The sequence below is a fragment of the Coregonus clupeaformis genome, chromosome 15 (genome assembly GCF_020615455.1).
Source record: "Coregonus clupeaformis isolate EN_2021a chromosome 15, ASM2061545v1, whole genome shotgun sequence".
NCBI lineage: Eukaryota > Metazoa > Chordata > Actinopteri > Salmoniformes > Salmonidae > Coregonus > Coregonus clupeaformis.
The window spans coordinates 7,711,665-7,735,328 of NC_059206.1; the positions used below are offsets into that span (position 1 = coordinate 7,711,665).

The 23,664-nt window shown below is 44.3% G+C and overlaps 1 protein-coding gene across 1 annotated transcript; it reads left to right on the forward strand.

The window, feature by feature from the left end:
* The first annotated feature begins 239 nt into the window (after positions 1-239).
* Positions 240-22,761, forward strand: LOC121581931 (long-chain fatty acid transport protein 6). Its single transcript, XM_041897338.2, has 10 exons — positions 240-790; positions 2,036-2,239; positions 4,659-4,817; positions 6,073-6,197; positions 6,651-6,845; positions 8,810-8,900; positions 9,271-9,469; positions 19,166-19,263; positions 20,438-20,568; positions 20,952-22,761. Exons 1-10 carry the CDS (start codon positions 304-306, stop codon positions 21,126-21,128), a joined length of 1,866 nt encoding a protein of 621 aa, XP_041753272.1. The 5' UTR covers positions 240-303; the 3' UTR covers positions 21,129-22,761.
* The last annotated feature ends 903 nt before the right edge of the window (positions 22,762-23,664 follow it).

Below are 23,664 nucleotides of genomic sequence, written 5' to 3' on the forward strand. Positions count from 1 at the left end.
GATATCTACAATTACCCCATGTTTCCCTGACATACTGTCCCTGACTTGTATTGTATTTATAAGAGCTATAACACATACAATATGCATATAATAAACCTTGCCATAACCAATTTAGAAAACCAAAACGTGCACCCAGGGGGGGGGGGCCCAGGACCGAGTTTGGGAAACCCTGTTGTCGGCTACATGTTTTGCGCAATGGGGAATGTGATTTCCTTGGGCATGCGCGGTAGCATGTGAATACTAGAGGCATTTAAATCTTAGGGTAAACATCTCCGAACGTTTACAAGCTGACATTCTTTGGAGATGATGGTATGGATAACATGGACGTTTACTACAGTCGCCGCAGGACTTTTTGCAATTCTGGTATTCCAAAGGATGACTTACCCATTCTTTTGGGAGGATTTTATTTATTACCTAAACCTTCGGAAGGTTGGAAAGGCGTTGAAGTCTCGTATGCAGAGAGGAGTCATCACTTACCTCGACAGCTTTCTTTATCAGGCAAAGAAGACGCCTGACAAGGCTTTCATAGTGTTTGACAGTCAAACGCTCACTTACCAGGACGTTGATAAAAGAAGCAACCAATTCGCGAAAGTATTCAGAACAGAAGGTGGCTTGAAGAAGGGTGATATTGTAGCGCTACTGATGAGCAACGAGCCTGATTTTATTTGTGTGTGGTTTGGACTCAGTAAACTGGGCTGCGAGGTCGCCTTCCTTAATTTCAATATCAAATCCAAATCGCTCCTATATTGTTTTGAAAGTTGTGGAGCGAAATCACTCGTCGTAGGCGCAGGTATTTATTGCTGTCAATTAAGAATGTTACGTATTTGACTTTATGTCTTCTTGCATATTCAGAATATGTAACAAGCTCAAACCTGTGCACGACTTTGACATGTTGAATCACGTTCACATTTGAGTGCCATAACTTCATATTAGGAGAGGAAACGTTGTAATAAAGCTGCATGGTTTTATGTAGGGTACATTTCGCAACTGCGTTGTCACTGGTGGTTGTAAATAGATTGTTTTATAATAATGAGGGTGATACTGGATTCCGATGGTCAACGTAGGCTGTTATCAAACACCTGTAGACATGTAGGGACACCGTTAGTATACATACCCCCATCTCCTGAATGTGAAACGGATCTAAATAGCATTTAATGGACAATGATTTATATTGAATAAAACCTTTATTCCCAATTGAGCACATAGTAACTTAAAATATTATTATTTTACTCCGACAAATTTAGATGTACAGATTTACAGTTAGTTAATTGCGAGAGGCCAAAGTTCTTCTGAGCATTGCAAAGGATAGCTAGGTTAAGAAGAAACGCATGCCTCTTCTATGCACGTGTTTCTACTCACAGTATCAAAACACTTACAAGTGTAAACTGTGCTTTAAAAAATCAGCCACCATAGCATGATGTCATGCACGTTATTGCTCAAATAAGAGATTGAGCAACTTATCCTTACTCTCTCAGCTTTGCTTAAATGTACTATAGTCGATATTCTAGTCTTCTTGTTCAATGGAGGCTTTTCACATCGTGCACATTACATTGTAGAGGACAGTCTCTGTGTACTATAGCCTCACAGTAGGAATGAAATATTTCAAGTGCATGCACAACTAAGGCCCTTACTCAATTAAACTGGCTTTAAGTTTGGTTTTCATAATGTCTTATGTGAAAGAGCTTAGGTCTTTGTTTTAGTTGTAACGCCTTATGTGAACGAGGGTAGGTCTCTGTATCTTACTTTTGAGTTCATATGTTTTTGATTGTCGCAGCAGGGGATGTACTGTATATTTCCAAATAGTGCCTTACATACAAGTAATCCCCAGCTAGGGGGTTGCAACATTTTGGTAACATTCCCAGGCTCTCCAGAAATCCTGGTTGGAGGATTCTGGATTTTCCTGCTTATTCCCTCTGATTCCGGGAACCTTCTGACCAGGATTTCTGAAAACATGGGAATTTTGGTAAACGTTACTGGTATTTTGCAACCCTACCCCCCAAACATTCACTATTTATTTTCTCTCTCACACACACAGATTTGGTGAGTTCACTGGGCGAGGTGTTACCCTCCCTTAAGGAGAATGCCATTGAGGTGTGGGTCACGGACATTGGCTGCCCTCACGAAGGGGTCAACACGTTACTGGACAAGGTGGAGCAGGCCTCAGACCTGGCCTTACCTGACTCTCCTAGAGCTGACCTCATGTCCAACTTCCTGTTCATCTTCACATCAGGAACAACCGGTAGTACTCTATTCTTACATTTAAAAAAAATATATATTTTTTTAAGGTATTTGTTGATTTTTTTTTAACCGATAGAGAGAGGATGTGTCAAAGGGCAGTAGGCCGGATTCAAACCTATGCTGAAACGGTAGCCGCATTACCACAAGACCAACCAGGCCCACAGTAGTACAGTCAACTTCATATCAGGAAGAACAGGTATACAGTCAACTCCAAAATATGCTGTCAATGCTTACACTAAACTATAGCGCTGGCAGACTAAAAATGATGTAGAGAATGTATTTCATTTATATAGCTTGGAGTTGGCGTCCAGAGGTGACAGTAACCATTATAAAAAAAACTTGAATTGCTGCGAGGTCATTACTCCATATCTAAAACATTGGTCTCAAGGCAAAAGGTGAATGGATAGGGATTTGCATAGATACGGAAACATAGTATCTAAAACAAAATCATTTGCGTGGATATCAATGCAACCGTTTGCATAAAGACGGAAACTAGCCTACAAATATTGTCAGAGAACATAAGGTGAGATAACCTAAATGTCTATCTGCCAGTACCCTCCAAAAGAGAACTGAGAAGAGAAAATAGCTACCCTATTGCACTAGGTTGAAAACACAGTTCTTCCACACTTAAGTCAGCAGCACATCCATTAGGCCGGACGGATTTCTCTCATTTATTCCAAGCTGGCACCACACGCTCACTTTTAACAGCTCTGTTCAACACCAATATAAGGAGGGGTTTTCCTAGCCAACCGGGTTCCCAAGGAGAGTTGTAATTCACAGTGTCTGAAACAACTTCATTTTACTGAGAAGGAAATGTGTTTCAGATTGATATCAAGCTAGCTGTTTCTTCGGCGTCTAGTCCTGGTGAATTTGTGCTAAATGTGTATAAATGGCTGCCAATGCCCCTCCTTTACCAGGGCTTTACCATTACCAGGGCTCTGTGCAGTAGTAAAACAAGACCCACACCCTGTTAAAAGAGACGTTGCTGAACCTTGACCTTTACTGTAGACTTCATAAAAGAGACATCATAGTCCTTAAGGTAAATTGTATTTTGGTGTGGACCTAGAAGTCCGAGCGGGACTACCTGGACTTGTACAATAAGAAATGCTCATTTTAGTTTTCCGTTGCAAAAAGCTTTTTTTTTTTTTTTTTTAAACACGACAGTTTTTTTGCAGCTTGCAGCTTTGCCACATTGGATGAAGCCAATCTCTTCTGTTCCTGTCCAGATCATTATCATTTCAGTGTGCTATAACTGATTGAGCTACAGTGTGCACGGCAGCTAGCATAGAGGGTCTGCAGCTAGCATAGAGGGCCTGCAGCTAGCATAGAGGGCCTGCAGCTAGCATAGAGGGCCTGCAGCTAGCATAGAGGGCCTGCAGCTAGCATAGAGGGCCTGCAGCTGGCATAGAGGGCCTGCAGCTAGCATAGAGGGCCTGCAGCTAGCATAGAGGGCCTGCAGCTAGCATAGAGGGCCTGCAGCTGGCATAGTTGGCCTGCAGCTGGCATAGTTGGCCTGCAGCTGGCATAGTTGGCCTGCAGCTAGCATAGAGGGCCTGCAGCTAGCATAGAGGGCCTGCAGCTAGCATAGAGGGCCTGCAGCTAGCATAGAGGGCCTGCAGCTAGCATAGAGGGCCTGCAGCTAGCATAGAGGGCCTGCAGCTAGCATAGAGGGCCTGCAGCTAGCATAGAGGGCCTGCAGCTAGCATAGAGGGCCTGCAGCTAGCATAGAGGGCCTGCAGCTAGCATAGTGGTTAGAGCGTTGGGCCTGTAACCGAAAGGTTGCTAGGTCAAATCCCTGAGCCAAAAGGTGAACAACGCACTTAACTCTAATTGCTCCAGGGTTGCTGTCAATAATGGCTGATCCCTGGCTGTGACCCCCACTCTCTGAGTGTCTCAGGGGGACTTGGGATACGCAGTGAAACAGGACAGACACATAAGCACCTCCTATTTGACCTTTGTTCAACCAATGCTGCACTCTATTCTCATACTTTCAGTCAAGTTTTGTTCATGCAGATACAATAAAAATAGCTGTTGGTGCTGTGTGCCTCTGGCAGTTAATAATAATAATATGCCATTTAGCAGACGCTTTTATCCAAAGCAACTTACAGTCATGTGTGCATAAATGTTTATGTATGGGTGGTCCCGGGGATCGAACCCACTACCCTGGCGTTACAAGCGCCATGCTCTACCGATTGAGCTACAGAGGACCACAGTTCGAGGGAAAGCTTTACAACTCTTTAGTAGAAATCAGTGACAATGTTTAATGTCACGTGGCTTATGAGTGATGTAGTTTCCCATTGGTACAGATCTAGGATCAACTTCCCCTCCCTCAATCCTATCCTTAACCATTATTGGGGAGAATGCAAAACTGACCCGAGATCAGCGTCTAGGAGGCACCTTCACTGTACTCTGTCTTCCAGGACTTCCTAAGGCAGCCCGGGTGGGACATCTCAAAGCCGTCATGTGCATGGCCTTCCTTGGGCTATGCGGAGCCCGTTCGGATGACAACATTTACATCACTCTGCCCCTATACCACATGACCGCCTCTCTGCTGGGTATTGGTGGATGCATACAGCTTGGTGAGGCATGCTTTTCAATACGTTATTTCTCCTGATACAGGATGCGACAGCTTGGGGTTGTCGTGACAATTCACACTAAACAGGACTGAAAATAATTGAATTGAATTGAGACCGGGAAACTGTACTGCACTTAAATAGAGGTCCCTTAGCAGAGGTTGACTGTACCCGAAGCAGAGGTTGTGTCACTAATTCAGTAGACTACAGTGCATACGCAGAGTAACAAACTGCACCTATTATAGCTTCCATAACAGACATGGGTTCAGATACTGAACTTTTTCAACTGTTTGCTTTAGCCTGCCTGAATTGCCAGGTGGATGGGGTTTGTACTTTTGAGACTTTTCTATTGGTTCCATTGCAGTCGACAAGTTCAATCAGTCACATATATATATTTTTAAATAGTATTTTAACCCAGGTCGGCTCCCCATATCTGTTGCCACATACACATTAGCGTACAGAGCAGTGGCTACCAAATTACAGGCCTCTTCCTGCTGTTCCTTCCTACTGTTTTGCTGGGTTGCCTGCTAGCTCCTCCCATGTCATGACTTCAAAACAATGTTTTCTGTTTTGTCAGGAGGGTCACAAGAGAGCGCAGTCCAAAAAAGTTCTGAGTTCTAGAACCAAAGGAAGTCAGGAACTACCCCGGTCAAGGTTTCCAATGTGTTACTGGATTCCTATTTTTTTTCAACGGGATTCGTTCGACTGGTTCCCAGCTAGCTAACTAGATTCCCCACAGTGTCATTTTAGCATGGAGGGAAAAGATGTGGCAGTGGGAGAATCTGACTAAAGTCTCACAATTCCTGGAAGTGCAACCATACATACCCATGTGCTGTAGATTCCGGGGTTAGGATGTGGTAGCAGGAAACCAAAAGGATCATGGGTGTCCGTATTGTTAGGATTAGGCATTTCAACATAATGTCATAGTCTCATTTCAACAATACGAGATGCAGTGTAGGAATACTATATGTACCATCCAACTGCCCACCCAAAACAAAGGTCCTATCAAAGGTAAAGAGATTTAATATGTTAAAACACATGATTTAAGATGTTAAAACACATGATTTAAGATGTTAAAACACATGATTTAAGATGTTAAAACACATGATTTAAGATGTTAAAATACAGTCAATCAGTGTTAGTGGGGAAGTAATGTCATCTAATGTACAAAACTTAAAGTTAAATAAATCAACTTTTATTTTATTTGTGTTGTCATAGTGACTGTGATGTTACTCTAACGGGTATTTTCTTGGGGTTCTAGGGGCAACGTGCATATTGAAAAATAAGTTTTCTGCCAGTCAATTTTGGAAAGACTGCGTGAAATATAATGTGACCGTATTTCAATACGTCGGCGAGCTCTGTCGCTACCTGGTCAACCAGCCTGTGGTAAGACCTTGTATTCATCACTCTGGTTCGTCTTGGGGGGGGTTTTCGGGTCACTTTTCAGACGTTATTCAGTTAAATGAGTCTCTTGAGTAGGGCCCGAGTGAGAATGGAATTGACTCTAGCCGTGAACACCACCATCTGCTAGCCCAGTGCTCTTCAATCCTGGTCATGGAGACACCGCTGTGTTTAGTGCTGGGCTAGGACAAAAGCCTGCACACCCTGTGGGTCTTCAGGACAATGATTAAAGAACGCCTCAGATAAAGAGACTACCACTATAATATCACAGCGCACTACTAGTATATTGTAGGTCCTACAGGGTAAAACCTCAAGTTGCCTTTACATTTAAGTAACTACACAGGAATAACCCGTGTAAAAACATTTTGTAGTTACATAACAGCTTTGTAATTACTCAGTAATAGATTGTATGTTTGCGTAATAATATGTTTTCTGTAGGTCCCTGAGGAAAGGGTCCACAAAGTGCGTGTTGCAGCAGGGAGTGGTCTGAGGGCAGATGTCTGGAGGGAGTTTGCCAGACGCTTTGGGAAGATCAATGTCCGGGAGGCCTACGGTTTAACTGAGGCCAGCATTGGCTTTGTCAACTACACCAATGAAATAGGACCTATCGGAAGGGCGGGCTATTTCAACAAGGTCAGGCATGGTGCACTTTGCTTTGTAGTTAACTATGTGAAGTTCACAAGGATAGAAACTATAAAACTCACAGGCCTGCTACACTAGACGCAGAACTTTTGCAGCGCGTGAGATGCTCCTATTCATGTAGCCCTTTCCTGCAGTCAATGACCGAAAGCACCCTCTTTGGCCTCATGAGTGGAATGTTATTCATATTTTTCAAAATGTCATCATAACAAAATATTATTTAAAAAAATACGACAAATCCGGTGTTTCTATGTCAAACAGTTTTGTTATATTTCAGTCTTCTGTGATTTATATAAAGTGTAATATTGGGATGCATACTCAAAATTGAATACATTTCAACTCTATATATGACATGGTACAGGTGTCTTCTTTTTTTTAAGCCCATAACCATGTGTGTGAGGTGTACACTTCTGTTTCAAAGTCGATTTGTTTTAGACTACCAATAATCCCTCTGTGTGACCCTGATTTAGCCCACTGCAGTAAAAGGTTAAATTAAACCTGGGCGTAAGCAGCAGCTCTATGAGAGCTGCAGGCTACTCTGTGTAAAATTACTCGGGTTATATTTTTTTAATCTACGTGGCTTGCGCACTGCTCTCGCCGGAGAAAAGCTCTGCGGCCAGTTTTGCAGCTAAAAACCTACCCCAGGGTCCTACTGTTTACCCCGGGGCCCTACACAGACCTTTTGGGGGACAGGTGCTCAAACTAAAAAAAAGGGCACAAACTCATTCAGCAATTATAATTTAGATTATTTAGTTACATAAAAGCAATAGATGGCCCCATGTTAATTAAATTACACATATTACAGTGGGTTCAGAACAACGACAAAAACGATATACTTCAGCGAATGGAAGGGCAAAGGGGCATGTGCTCTGCCCCGGGGGGCTGGTTTTCCACACGCCCCAGTGTAGCTCCCCTGTCATTCTGTCTGAAAGGTCATATCTGACCAGATGTCGACCCCAAGTAGATGTGTCTTTGTGTTTCCATAAAAGGCAGGGCCAAAGTATTGTAAAGTATATTAATCCAGAATGTCTTGTTGGTTTTTAGTTGTAGAGACACCAAGAGAGCAGTTGAAGGAACAGCTTCAATTATTGATTTAAGTGCTGCTAAATGGAACAGAAGCATGACACATAGAGATCGATACGCTGTTGATTCATGTTTCTCCAACTAAAAACCAACAACATAATCTGGATTATCAACAGTGTATCGGTCTCTGTGTGTATCGGTCTCTGTGTGTATCGGTCTCTGTGTGTATCGGTCTCTGTGTGTGTGTGTATCGGTCTCTGTGTGTGTGTGTATCGGTCTCTGTGTGTGTGTGTATCGGTCTCTCTGTGTGTGTGTGTGTGTGTGTGTGTGTGTGTGTGTATAGGTCTCTGTGTGTGTGTGTGTGTGTGTATAGGTCTCTGTGTGTGTATAGGTCTGTGTGTGTGTGTGTGTGTATAGGTCTGTGTGTGTGTGTGTGTGTGTGTGTGTATAGGTCTCTGTGTGTGTGTGTATAGGTCTCGTGTGTGTGTGTGTGTGTGTGTGTGTGTATAGGTCTCTGTGTGTGTGTATAGGTATCTGTGTGTGTGTGTGTGTATAGGTCTCTCTGTGTGTGTATAGGTCTGTGTGTGTGTGTGTGTGTGTATAGGTGTGTGTGTGTGTATAGGTCTCTGTGTGTGTGTGTATAGGTCTCTGTGTGTGTGTGTTTATAGGTCTCTGTGTGTGTGTGTGTGTGTGTGTGTTTATAGGTGTGTGTGTGTGTGTGTGTGTGTGTGTGTGTATAGGTCTGTGTGTGTGTGTATAGGTCTCTGTGTGTGTGTGTGTATAGGTCTGTGTGTGTGTGTGAATAGGTCTCTGTGTGTATCGGTCTCCTATTCTATTTAGCTGCACTTTAATCAAAAAATTAAGCCTTTCTTTTATTTAACTGAAATGGATTCTTTCTATCTCCATCTTCTCCACTTTGTCTCGTTGTCCTGCAGCTTAATATGCCCTTTGAGTTCTTGAGTTGTGATCCCCAAACATATGAGCCCATACGGACCGCCGCAGGACGATGTGTCAAAGCAAATAAAGGTAAGCAAAGGTTTATAAAATAGGATAATTTCCGATGATGGCTGTCATGCACTATTTGACTTACAGCGTCATAGAATTGCATTGATGTTTGTGTGTGTGTGTCTGCATAAATGCATGTCTGATTGACTGGGTTTGAACCAAGATCTCCTGCACTCCGCTATACTGTGTTATCCCACTGAGCTAAAGGCTCGGGATGAGTTCGGGGAGTCTTCAGATCTTAGGCAGGCTTACTCATTCACCAACCAAACCACCTACATAAAGTGCATTCCATTTCTAAACAGTTAAACAGATATGTATGAAAATACCCTCAAATAAAAGGTTACGTTCTGTACTGTCGCCTCATATAAAACCTGCCTGTTTGTGTCTGCAGGAGAGACGGGCATCCTGGTGGCCCCGGTGTCGGCCATGAATCCTTTCCTGGGGTACGCTGGGAATAAGATTCAGTCAGAGAAGAAGCTCCTCAGGGACGTGTTCAAGGAGGGAGACGTGTACTTTAACACAGGAGACCTCATGCTCCAGGACCACAGAGACTTTGTCTACTTCCGTGACCGTATCGGAGATACCTTCAGGTAAAGTGGAAGTAGCCTATGCAGTATTTCTCAACTGATTTTAAAGGGATAGTTCAGTGCTTATCAGACCTGGATTCAAAGTACTTGTTTTCTTTCAAATATTTTGAATGTTGGATTGACCTTTTGGTAATATTATTATGATTTATTGCATTAATTCCATTGCGCCAGTATTTGAAAGAAAACAAAACTGTGTGATTGCTGGTGCTTACACTCCCCTTATGTACACTGTGTGAACAATTATTAGGCAAGTCAATATTTTGACCATATCATCATTATTATGTATATTTCCCAACTCCAAGCTGTATAAACTGGAACGCTTATTGGATTTAAGCATATCAGGTGATGTGTATTTGTGTAATGAGGGAGGGTGTGGCCTAAGGAGATCAACACCCTATATCAAGGTGTGCATAATAATTAGGCAGCTTCTTTTCCTCATGCAAAATGTGCCAAAAATGAGATTTAACTGACTCTGAAAAGTCAGAAATTGTAAAAAGTATTTCAGAGGGATGCAGCACTCTTGAAATTGCTAGGATATTGGGGCGTGATCACAGAACCATCAAACGTTTTGTTGCAAATAGTCAACAGGGTCACAAGAACCGTGTTGAGAAAAAAATATGCAAATTAACTGCCAAAGATTTGAGAAGAATCAAACGTGAAGCAACCAGGAACACATTATCCTCCAGTGCTGTCATATTCCAGAACTGCAACCTACCTGGAGTGCCCAGAAGTACAAGGTGTTCAGTGCTCAGAGACAGGGCCAAGGTAAGGAAGGCTGAAACCCGACCACCACTGAACAAGACACATAAGTTGAAACGTCAAGACTGGGCCAAGAAATATCTGAAGACAGATTTTTCAAAGGTTTTATGGACTGATGAGATGAGAGTGACTCTTGACGGACCAGATGGATGGGCCCGTGGCTGGATCAGTAACGGGCACGGAGCTCCACTTCGACTCATACGCCAGCAAGATGGAGGTGGGGTACTGGTATGGGCTGGTATTATTAAAGATGAGCTAGTTGGACCTTTTCGGGTTGAAGATGGACTCAAACTCAACTACCAAACCTACTGCCAGTTTTTAGAAGACACTTTCTTCAGGCAGTGGTACAGGAAAAAGTCTGCGTCTTTCAAGAAGACCATGATTTTTATGCAGGACAATGCTCCATCGCATGCATCTAAGTACTCCACTGCGTGGCTAGCCAGTAAAGGCCTTAAAGATGAAAGAATAATGACATGGCCCCCTTCCTCACCTGACCTAAACCCTATTGAGAACTTGTGGTCCCTTCTTAAACGGTCAATTTACGGTGAAGGAAAACATTACACCTCTCTGACCAGTGTCTGGGAGGCTGTGTTTGCTGCTGCATAAAACGTTGATCGTCAACAGATCCATGGATGGAAGGCTTATGACTGTTATTGAAAAGAAGGGTGGCTATATTGGTCACTGATTCTTTTTTGAAATGTCAGAAATGTTTATTTGTAAATTTTGAGTTGTTTGTTTATTATTCTCACTTTAACAGATGAAAATAAACAAGTGAGATGGGGGAACTTTTCGTTTTTCATTTAGTTGCATAATAATTCTGCACACTAATAGTTGCCCAATAATTGTGCACACATAGATATTCTCCAAAGAAAGACAAAACCTCGCATTTACTTTCTTAAATATTCAGGTTTGAGGTTTATTAACATTTTGGATTGACTGAGAGCACTGCAGTTGTTCAATAATACAATTAATCCTCAAACATACAATTTGCCTAATAATTGTGCGCACAGTGTATTTATTTGGTTAGTGAAGCTAAAACTTTTAATTTGACTCTATACTCCAGCATTTTGGATTTGAGATCAAATGTTTTATATGAGGCGACAGTACAGAATGTCACCTTTTTTTATTTGAGGGTATTTTCATATACATCTGTTTTACCGTTTAGAAATGAATGCACTTTATGTATCTAGTCCCCCCATTTGAAGGTGTCATAAGTATTTGGACAAGTTCACTTACGTATTAAATGTAGTCAAAAGTGTAGTATTTGGTCCCATATTCCTAGTACGCAATGACTACATCAAGCTTGTGACTCTACAAACGGATGCATTTGCAGTTTGTTTTGGTTGTATTTCATATTATTTTGTGCCCAATCAAAATGAATGGTAAGTAATGTCATGTGTAACTTTCTCACTCATCATTATTCACGATTCATTCGTGATTATCCGTAATCATGGTAGCATCCACATTAATGTAGAAGTGTTTAGAAAGATATTCTATTCTTATTTACAACAAAAGTGACTCCAAAATGACACAATACATTATTTACCATTCATTTCTATTGGACACAATATAATCTGAAACACAACCAAAACAAACAGCAAATGCATCCAACATATTTGTGACTAGATACTGTCACGATCGTCTGAAGAAGCGGACCAATACGCAGCGCGTTGAGTGAACATGACTTTATTAGATAAAAGTCTAAACACGAAAACAACAAAACAATTGACGATAATGAAGTCCTCTGTGACACCGACAGAACATGGAACAAAAACCCACAACCACAAAGTGAAACCCCACAGTATAAATATGGCTCCCAATCAGAGATAACGAGCCGACAGCTGACACTCGTTACCTCCGATTGGGAGTCATTGACCAAACCTAGAAATCAACCCCACAGAAAAGCAAACATAGAAATACACCCAACAGAAAATGAACAACCCTGGCTCAATAATCAAAGTCCCGGAGCCAGAGTGTCACAGTACCCCCCCCTAAAGGTGCGAACTCCGGGCGCACCAGCATACAGTCTAGGAGAGGGTCTGGGTGGGCGTCTGTCCACGGTGGCGGCTCTGGCACTGGTCGTGGTCCCCACCCCACCATAGTCACTCCCCGCTTTAGTAACCTCCTCCACATGACCACCCCCCAACTACACCCCACAGGGCTAAGGGGCAGTACCGGACTAAATGGCGGATCCTGGCTGGCTGGCTCTGGCAGATCCTGGCTGGCTGGCGGATCCTGGCTGGACGGCTCTGGCGGATCCTGGCTGGACGGCTCTGGCGGATCCTGTCTGGCGGAAGGCTCTGGCTGATCCTGTCTGGCAGAAGGCTCTGGCTGATCCTGTCTGGCAGAAGGCTCTGGCTGATCCTGTCTGGCGGAAGGCTCTGGCTGATCCTGTCTGGCGGAAGGCTCTGGCTGATCCTGTCTGGCGGAAGGCTCTGGCTGATCCTGTCTGGCGGAAGGCTCTGGCTGATCCTGTCTGGCGGAGAGCTCTAGCGGCTCCGGTCTGGCGGACGGCTCTGAAGGCTCATGGCAGACGGGCGGCTTTGCAGGCTCAGTACAGACGGGCAGTTCAGACGGCGTTGGGCAGACGGGCAGTTCAGACGGCGTTGGGCAGACGGACAGTTCAGGCGCCGTTGGGCAGACGGGCCGTTCAGACGGCGTTGGGCAGACGGACAGTTCAGGCCCCGTTGGGCAGACGGCAGACTCTGGCCGTCTGAGGCGCACCGTAGGCCTGGTGCGTGGTGCCGGAACTGGAGTTACCAGGCTGAGGACACGCATCTCAGGGCTAGTGCGGGGAGAAGCAACAGGGCATGCTTGGCCCTGGGGACGCACCGTAGGCCTGATGCGTGGTGCCGGAACTGGAGGTACCGGGCTGAGGACACGCATCTCAGGGCTAGTGCGGGAAGCAGCAACAGGGCATGCTTGGCCCTGGGGACGCACATAAGGCCTAGTGCGGAGAGCAGGAACAGGCCGGGCTGGGCTGGCGACGCGCACCGTCTCCCTGGTGCGGGTGGCCGGAACAGGCCGGGCCGGGCTGGCGAAGCGCACCGTATCCCTGGTGCGTGGAGCAGGAACAGGCCGGGCTGGGCTGGCGACGCGCACCGTATCCCTGGTGCGAGTGGCCGGAACAGGCCGGGCCGGACTGGCGAAGCGCACCGTATCCCTGGTGCGTGGAGTAGGAACAGGCCGGGCTGGGCTGGCGACGCGCACCGTATCCCTGGTGCGAGTGGCCGGAACAGGCCGGGCCGGGCTGGCGAAGCGCACCGTATCCCTGGTGCGTGGAGTAGGAACAGGCCGGGCTGGGCTGGCGACGCGCACCGTATCCCTGGTGCGAGTGGCCGGAACAGGCCGGGCCGGGCTGGCGAAGCGCACCTTATCCCTGGTGCGTGGAGTAGGAACAGGCCGGTCCGTACCGGGAACACACACCACTGGCCTCAACCGAGGATCAGGAACGGGCCGGACCGGACTGGCAACACACATCAGTCTTTCACGCCGTGCCACAAACACTTCCCTCCCTCTACTCGCCAATGGCTCCCGTACTCCGTTAGCCTTCTCTCCTTTTCTCCCTGTGGCAGCCTCCTGCTGCCCAGCCGCCCAAGCCATGTGCCCCCCCCAAAAATTTTTTTGGGGTTGCCTCTCGTCCTTCCAACGATGGCCCTGCTGACGCCGTTGCTCCTCTCTCGCCAGGGCCTTGATTCTCCCCCAAGGTCCCTTGCCCCCGAGCATGTCCTCCCAGGACCACGATTTGCCCACCTGGGCCATCGCCAGCCTCTCGATCTCCTTACCAGGCGCTTCCTCCCATGTCCAGCTGTCTTGCTCCTGGACACGCTGCTTGGTCCTTTTATGGTGGGTTTTTCTGTCACGATCGTCTGAAGAAGCGGACCAATACGCAGCGCGTTGAGTGAACATGACTTTATTAGATAAAAGTCTAAACACGAAAACAACAAAACAATTGACGATAATGAAGTCCTCTGTGACACCGACAGAACATGGAACAAAAACCCACAACCACAAAGTGAAACCCCACAGTATAAATATGGCTCCCAATCAGAGATAACGAGCCAACAGCTGACACTCGTTACCTCCGATTGGGAGTCATTGACCAAACCTAGAAATCAACCCCACAGAAAAGCAAACATAGAAATACACCCAACAGAAAATGAACAACCCTGGCTCAATAATCAAAGTCCCGGAGCCAGAGTGTCACAGATACATCAAGTGCATTCATTTCTAAACGGTAAAACAGGTGACAGCACAGAAGGTGACATTCTGTGCTGTCACCTCATATGAAACATTTGATCTAAAATCCGAAATGCTGGAGTATAGAGCCAAATTAAAAGTTGTAGTTTCACTGTCCAAATAAATACGTAGGGGGACTGTGTATCTTCTCAATACATTTTGGGGTTGAGGTGTAAACAGTATATCTAGGCAACCAATGGTGTGGGATGTGGCCACATCTCCAACATAAGATCATGTACGAGTTTCCCAATTTTTTTTGGGGACAAACATTACTTTAAACATTTTGTTTGCAAATCATTTACTGAGCTCTGTCTACCAGTAGTCATACTGCATAATCAACAGGTAATATTGTATCTCTTTGTAGGACCCCTTTGCATTAGGAATACAGAAGTTGTTGCAGATTGCCAGGAGTTTTAATGAGTAGTTAGGATATTTGCCTTGAATGATGAAGGAATCTAGCCCGGGTATCAGACTGTTCAACAAAGCTACATTGTTGCTATGGCAAGACATTGACTCGTTCGCTAAAGCAGAAACAGACTGGTAACCAGGGGGCCTCCCTAGTGACGCAGCGGTCTAAGGCACTGCATCGCAGTGCTTGAGGCGTCACTACAGACCCAGGTTCGATCCCAGGCTGTGTCGCAGCCGGCCGCGACCGGGAGACACATGAGGCGGTGGACAATTGGCCCAACGTCGTCCAGGTTAGGGGAGGGTTTGGCCGGCCGGGACGTCCTTGTCCCATCACGTTCTAGCGACTCCTGTGGCGGGCCGGGCGCATGCACGCTGACTTCGGTCGCCAGTTGTACAGTGTTTCCTCCGACACATTGGTGCGGCTGGCTTCCGGGTTAAGCGAGCAGTGTGGCTTGGCAGGGTCGCGTTTCGGAGGACGCATGGCTCTCGACCTTCTCCTCTCCCGAGTCCATACGGGAGTTGCAGCGATGGGACAAGACTGTAACTACCAAATTGGATATCACGAAAAAGGGGTAAAAAAAATGCAAGTAACCCGGCTTAAAAGAGTCCGACTATTACAGTATCTGTCATTTACCTTTTTACATATGTGACATCCCCATGAGTCATTCCTCATTTGGTTTTCCTTTCCCATGCGGTCAGCACGGGCCATCCCCCTCTGCTGTTTCTCTCCATTTAAGCCTTCAATTGCTCAGGCATTCATCACAATGGCAGCACGATGTCCCTGTTGTTCCTAGCAGCAGTCGTTGAGCTCCTGAAGAGAACCAGGCACCCTTTCTCCCCTCCCTACTTTCCAGACTGGGTTCAAATACTATTTGAAATCATTTAAAATACGAAAGCCAGGCTTAATTGAGCTTGCCTGACCCAATGGAACCAATAGACTAACCGCAAAGTGCAAACTCCGATCATCTGGCTCTCAAGGCAGTCGAAGGCAAACGCTTCAAAGTATTTTTAAAGATTCCTAATGGTTTTTTAACCCAGGTCTGTCCCTCTACTCCTACGCTTTAACTCTTTGCCATTTTGGCGGACGCTCCGGCTTGACCCTAATCCAAGTTGGCAGAATAGTGGCCAAGGGAAAGGCCCCTCTTCCCCCTTTCCACGTCCAACTACCCCTACCATTCCACGGTCCATTCACAAAATCTAGCAGAGTGACGCAAGGCCCTCCTCCAAGAGCGGACGAGGGGGAATGCCTTTCAACCAGACCTGGATTCAAATGCTATTTGAGATCTTTCAAATACTTTGAGCATTTGCTTTAGCCTGCCTGGAGGGCCAGGTGGGAGGGGTTTGCAGTTTGGGGGAATTTTCTATTGATTCCATTGCAGTCTGCAAGCTCAATCAAGCACATATACAGTATTTTAAATTATTTCAAATAGTCTTTGAACCCCGGTCTGCTGTAAAGTTCAGAGTGCTACACTCCACTTAAAATCAAGTGCCCCCACCTCCCTCATCCCCCACCTCCCTCATCCCCCATTCCTGATGCCACATTTCCCGGAGGGGGTCCGACCCAGGGGCTTCATGGGAAGTGGTTACCATGGTTAGAGGGACAAGAGGCTTGTTAGGGGGCAGGTCAAAAGCTTCTGCCGGGTGAAGTGTTTCGGGGAGCGTCCCCGTGTCACAATGCCATCGCTTGTCTCCCCGTCCCTCAGCGCATTGGCAGGGTTTGGAGTACTGCCCGAGTACCCAAGTATGACGCAGGACTGGGCAATGGTCCACATAACTGCTTTGTTGCGCTACCTTGAAGACTGCAAGTCTTTTGGGATTGTGGTGTACTGCATGTGTGTACGTTTGTGCCTGCTCTCTCCCCCCAAGCAATTGCATAGTATTTGTCTGTCAAAATAATGCAGAGAATTGGGACGTTAAGTTTCTTAACCTCTAAAATAATAATTTACAATCAGAATATTTTAAAGTGAATAGCGTGGTAATATGAATAGCTGGAATCTTTAAATGTATTTAAGAAGGCATACAGTATTACGGACTTTACTCAGTTAAATTGTATTAAAGGGATAGTCCACAAATGTTTCCATACCTTGAAGGTAATCATTTAACTTAGTGACAATATTTCCAATATATTTGAGATTGAGGCCTGATAGATGTCATGGAATATGGACTTAATGAAGGTATGAAGAACTTTAGATGATTATTATTTAAACTTTTTTACTTTTTTACCCCCAATTGGTAGTTACAGTCTTGTCCCATTGCTGCAGCTCCTGTACAGACTCGGGAGAGGCGAAGGTCGAGAGCCACGCGTCCTCCGAAACACGGCCCTGCCAAGCCGCACTGCTTCTTGACACACTGCTCGCTTAACCTGGAAGCCAGCCGCACCAATGTGTCGGAGGAAACACTGTACAACTGGCGACCGTGTCAGCTTGCAGGCGACCGGCCCGCCACAAGAGTCGCTAGAGCGCGATGGGACAAGGACATCCCGGCCCGGCCAAACCCTCCCCTAACCCGGACGACGCTGGGCCAATTGTGCGCCACCTCATGGGTCTCCCGGTCGCGGCTGGCTGCGACACAGCCCGGGATCGAACCCGGATCTGTAGTGACGCCTCAAGCACTGCCTTAGATTCAGTGCCTTAGACCGCTGTGCCACTCGGGAGGCCATTTTTGATTCTTCTAAAATCAGGTGAATTCTCTGTTAGTTCATCATAACTGGAGATTTGCGTTTAAATGGGAGGTACAGCTCACCCTGTGGAAGATCATTTAAATGGGAGGTACAGCTCACCCTGTGGAAGATCATGCTTTGGCATACAGTATGGTACAGTGGAAGGTGAATTATGGGTAACACCTTTTGATTCACCTTTTTATAACGCATTATGAATGCACTTTTAGTAAAACACTTTTAGTGCATTGTAAGACCTTGCTATAAACATTCATAACAGCTCACAGCTCATTTTAGCAGCCTTTATAAATGGCTAAAGGCTACAGGTCCATGCGTAATGCATTAAACACAGGTGGTGATATGAATAAAACATGCTATAAGCATTCATTTATAGCTCATGGTTCTTTTATAAGAGATTCATACATTTCTGTCATGTGTTTATAATGCATGGCAAAAATGTGGCTCTAAGAACGTGTTACTGAATTATTTTGATATTTTTTGATAATGCAAAATCTGCATGGATGTCTAATGGTCTTACTCTTAGCTAGCTGAAATCACTTACATGCTTTCAGGGTGAGGTTTGCTTTCACCTCAACTCCTGTCTCTGACTGAGCACTCGTGTGTCTCTGACTGAGCATTCGTGTGTCTCTGACTGAGCACTCGTGTGTCTCTGACTGAGCACTCGTGTGTCTCTGACTGAGCACTCGTGTGTCTCTGACTGAGCACTCGTGTGTCTCTGACTGAGCACTCGTGTGTCTCTGACTGAGCACTCGTGTGTCTCTGACTGAGCACTCGTGTGTCTCTCTGACTGAGCACTCGTGTCTCTCTGACTGAGCACTCGTGTGTCTCTGACTGAGCATTCGTGTGTCTCTGACTGAGCACTCGTGTCTCTCTGACTGAGCACTCGTGTCTCTCTGACTGAGCACTCGTGTGTCTCTGACTGAGCACTCGTGTGTCTCTGACTGAGCACTCGTGTGTCTCTGACTGAGCACTCGTGTGTCTCTGACTGAGCACTCGTGTGTCTCTGACTGAGCACTCGTGTGTCTCTGACTGAGCACTCGTGTGTCTCTGACTGAGCACTCGTGTGTCTCTGACTGAGCACTCGTGTGTCTCTGACTGAGCACTCGTGTGTCTCTGACTGAGCACTCGTGTGTCTCTGACTGAGCACTCGTGTGTCTCTGACTGAGCACTCGTGTCTCTCTGACTGAGCACTCGTGTGTCTCTGACTGAGCACTCGTGTGTCTCTGACTGAGCACTCGTGTGTCTTTCAGTTGAGGCTGCTTGCAGTTGAACCTAGTATCTACTTACACGTTTCTGCCATCTAGTGTTTAACATAGGACAGGCTGAAAGGACTATGACTTGTAAATATGTTATTTGATTAAATGTATTGTTGCACAAATCTAGGTAAATAATTCAATCTATTCATTAGATTAATATATAAAATGTCCTTATTGTCACCTCCCCAAAAGGTTAGATGAATAAATGTCGACCCCTAACTAAAAAATAATTATGCTAGCACTCTCACTCACTCATTCCCATCATGCTGTCTGTTGCATAGCTAGCATTCAAGACACCAACAAAAATGTGCTGAATATTTCTGCATATCGTAAATTAAACAACATATTTCTTCCTCCTAGGTGGAAAGGAGAGAATGTGGCCACCACAGAAGTTTCAGAGATTCTCGGAAGTCTGGAGTTCCTGCAGGAAGTGAACGTCTATGGTGTCACTGTGCCAGGTCATCAACGTCCTTTCTGACATCATTAATACGTATATGGTGTCACTGTGCCAAATCATCATAGTATTTGCTGACATCTTTAATACAAATAAATGGATTATGGTAATTCATTATTTTATGGGGCAGAGCAATATTGGATCCAATTTGTAAGTCGCTCTGGATAAGAGCGTCTGCTAAATGACGTAAATGTAAAAAAAATGTAAATGTTGAAAATATTTGCCTATATAACTTCAGTTTAGTATAATCATTATTATAGAACCATTTTAGCACCTTTTTTGGCAAATGAATATGCAGGCCAAAATGTCTTACTACAAAATATTATACGGCAGCAGCTAGCCTAGCGGCTAATAGCATTGGGCCAGTAACCGAAAGGTTGCTAGTTTGAATCCCAGAGCTGACTAGGTAAAACAATCTGTCAACGTGCCCTTAAGCAAAGCACTTAACCCTGGTTCCTCCTGGAAGTTGCTAAATTATGTAAATGTTTATCTGACTCTCGGGTTCATAATTTTTTTTTTAACCTTTATTTAACTAGGCAAGTCAGTTAAGAACAAATTCTTATTTACAATGACGGCCTACACCGGCCAAACCCGGACGACGCCAATTGTGCGCCGCCCTATGGGACTCCCAATCACGGCCGGTTGTGATACAGCCTGGAATCGAACCAGGGTCTGTAGTGATGCCTCAAGCACTGAGATGCAGTGCCTTAGACCGCTGCGCCACTCGGGAACTTTACATGCTTAGTACCCCTGTCTTTCAATGCAATGCAAACCGCATTATATGCGTTATACTTGCATATAACGTTACCTAATTAGTTTTGTAAAATTGCCTCGGCCCACACTGTGTCAACTGTACTGATTTGGTGAAGATAGGATCACATTACATTTTGGTGAAATACATTAAAACAACATGTATGTGACATTAGAAGTAGCCTTGCACGACCTCATAGGAGCAGGAGGAAGCTTGATGTACAGGTACACCCCCAGGACTCCAGTCTATCACAGGGCCTTACCCACAATCCATCTCCTTAATGCTGAGTGCCAAGCAGAGACACAGGTCCCATTTTTAGTCTTTGGTATGACTCGGTCAGGGCTCAAGCTCCCAATCTCAGGGCAGACACCCTAACCACAAGTCCACTGAGTTGGCATGTAACATCATCCTTACTGTTTCTATACAGGTTATGAAGGCAGAGCGGGTATGGCAGCCGTCGTCTTAAAGATAGACAAACATCTGGATGGTAAAAAACTCTACAACCATTTGGTCCAAAGTCTCCCCACCTACTCATGGCCCTGGTTTCTACGGATCCAGGTGAGACAATCCTGAAACCACACGTGTCCGTTCAGGGTAAAATTCACCCAAGCAAAACTGAAACGTATTTTTAAAAGTAATGAGTGACTACTTATAATGAATTGTGTGTGATTTATACATAATGTAAATATACGGCGGTACTGGAGTGTAGTGCTGTATATTAATAAATCAATGAAATAGTTTGTTCTTGTCTTTGCAGAAACCTTATTAAAACTATGCTATGCATACATGCATTCAATACAATAACCTTTTAAAGGGATAGTTTAAAACATTCACAATAAAAAGAAAGATCCATTCAACTCCCTTTGTATATCACGTAGAGCATTTACAATTTAACCCCCCTGACCCTTTTCAACATAAACTCTGTCCTTTGTCTTCCGAAGACATCCATAGATGTGACCGAGACCTTCAAGCAGCAGAAGAAGAAGTTGGTGCAGGAGGGCTTCAGCCCTGAGGCCGTCCAGGAGTCCCTGTATTTCTTGGACCTATCCCAGAGAGACTACGTCCCACTTACTCAGTCTCTGCATGATGACATTGTCTCCGGAAAGATACGCCTCTAGACTGTTGAGTCAATGGACTGCAACAGTTTGACAGTGAATTCAGCAGGACTAAACAGAAAAGTGTATTTCTGATATAACAGGTTTATATATTGAATTTTAGTTTCCATTAAGGGATTATACAATATGGTCATTTTTAGCAGATGCTTTTATCCAAAGCAACTTACAATTCGCACCTGAGCCAGCAAAACCACATAGTTCACCCAAACATTAATACCTCAAAAGTGGTCCAAAAAGAGTCCATATTTTGCACCGTCCATTGTGTACTATGTAATGCTAGATAGTACATTAGGAGAATATGCAGGCCTCAATCCAAAATGTAATGAAAAGATTGGCTACATCTAATTGAATTTAAATGTAATTTCATTTTATGTCCTATGTGGCATCACATGCTGATCAGCATACCATGTTTCAGTCAGGCTAACCCCTAAAGCTTGACCTGCAGTTGTCTTTTCCTGTCCACAACTCTGGGCCTTAATTATATCCCCTAATTAGGACTTGGAGTTTTTCCTGGTCAAGTCACATGGTCAGGAGCAACTTCAAGCCATAAGTATTTTTTACAAAGCTATTAAGTTATGGTAATTAGTTAATGATTTTAGGACTTGCAGCTGGTTTTATCAAGAGTGACCACACAGTGGTTTAGTTCTTATCAAAGCCAAACGGCAAATGTTATTTAACCTTTTACTTAACCAGGAAAAGACCCTTGAGGTTAGAAACCTCTTTTGCGAGCGGGACCTGAGCAGGAAATAGGAAACAAACCCAGTTAATCCCACCATTTTAATCCATAGCTGCTTTCTATAAATTTAGACCTTTCAGAAACTAGAGCTACTTTTGCTTGACTACTAGGTGGCATTTGAATAATGACCGTGCATATTGTATGTAGGCCCAGTTTTTTTTACAGAGACTAGATAACGTTGAGAACGACTTTCTTCCGTGGTTATTTTTTGTGTTTATGATTAGGTATTAGATTATTGCATAGGTTTTATGTGAATATATTGAGTGTGTGTATATGTATATGTATATGTGTGTGTATATATATATATATATATATATATATATATATGACATTTATAGACATAATTTGTTTTGTGGTTATGATGACTATGTTATAATAACAGCACACTGGTGACTCACTTTAGTGAAACGTACATATCTGCATCCTGACATTCTGGAAGGAAAACTTAAGTTTAGGCATAAGGGTCAAAATTAATTAAGGTTAAATTGATTAAGGTTAGGTTTAGGAAGAGGGTTAGGTTAAGGTTAGGTATTGTTTCAGTGAGGTTATGGTAAGGGTTAGGGAAAGGGATAAAAGTTGACATGGGGTTAGCGTACCACCGTCCGCCACCATTCATTTTCTGATGGATGTAAATATATACAGCCTTTTTTCTGGCCTTTTTACATGTTTTGATAGCATTCCAACGCTAATAGCTCCAGTCATCCTAAACGTTGTGTTATAACATGTACTCTTGTCAACCACCATTACGTTCCCAGTCCCTTTGTTTTTGAGACAGTGCTAGGACATAATCTGCTTATTATCATTACAAAAATTACATCCTGTTTAAAGTGATGTCATGAAACACTGATAAATACTGTCTGACATTGATTGATAAAAAATAAAAAAGTATGTACATTATAACATTCCTTTCACTGGATGTAAACCATATTTCCATTGCTGTGTGTGTGTGTGTGTCTTGCTATTTCACCTCACTGTAAGTGTGGTTATTCCCTGATAATACATACGTTTGCATTATTGCTAACATGGACTGTAATGCCCTGTAGTCAAGACGACAATAGAACAAGTTGTTCTAACACGTTTGTCATTAGAATTATAAGTTATATCACCTATTTAATATCTGTTATTTTTGTCACTGTATTTCTCTACCACAGAATAACAAAAAATATTTTACAAAATGTAGTTCCAGTGTGATGATGTTTTGCTAAATTATATTTGGGACCTGTGACCCACTTTGAGGATATATGCCACGAGTGTCAAACCCAATACCTGGAGGGCCATGTGTCCGTAGGTTTTCGCTCCTCTCTTGTACTTGATTGATAAATTACGGTCATTGATTAATTAGGAACTCTTAATTGTACGCGAATTGAACGGAAATAACTAAAAACAAGACACTAGGCCCTCCTCCAGGAAATGAGTTTGAGAACCCTTGATATATGCAAAGTAGCTTAACCACCTCGCCAGGATTGGGACGAGATTATATTCAAATCACCAGGCTGGGGACGAGATTATATTCAAATCGCCAGGCTGGGGACGAGATTGTATGCAAAGTATATATTTCTAAAATAATGTACTTTCCTATATGTAGTTGTGCACCGCCACCGCTAAGGGGCACTAAAACACACCATTCTCTACCTGTGTCGTATTTGAAAACATCACTGAACGTCACTTCTATACACTGACATATACTGACAACCATATCGCTAATTTGTGTTAAATATAGCCAGAGCGCATGTAAAATAAAACATTAAATCATGTCCAAACTAATAGCGGAGTCATTAATTAACATGTCTTCCGGATTGCCAC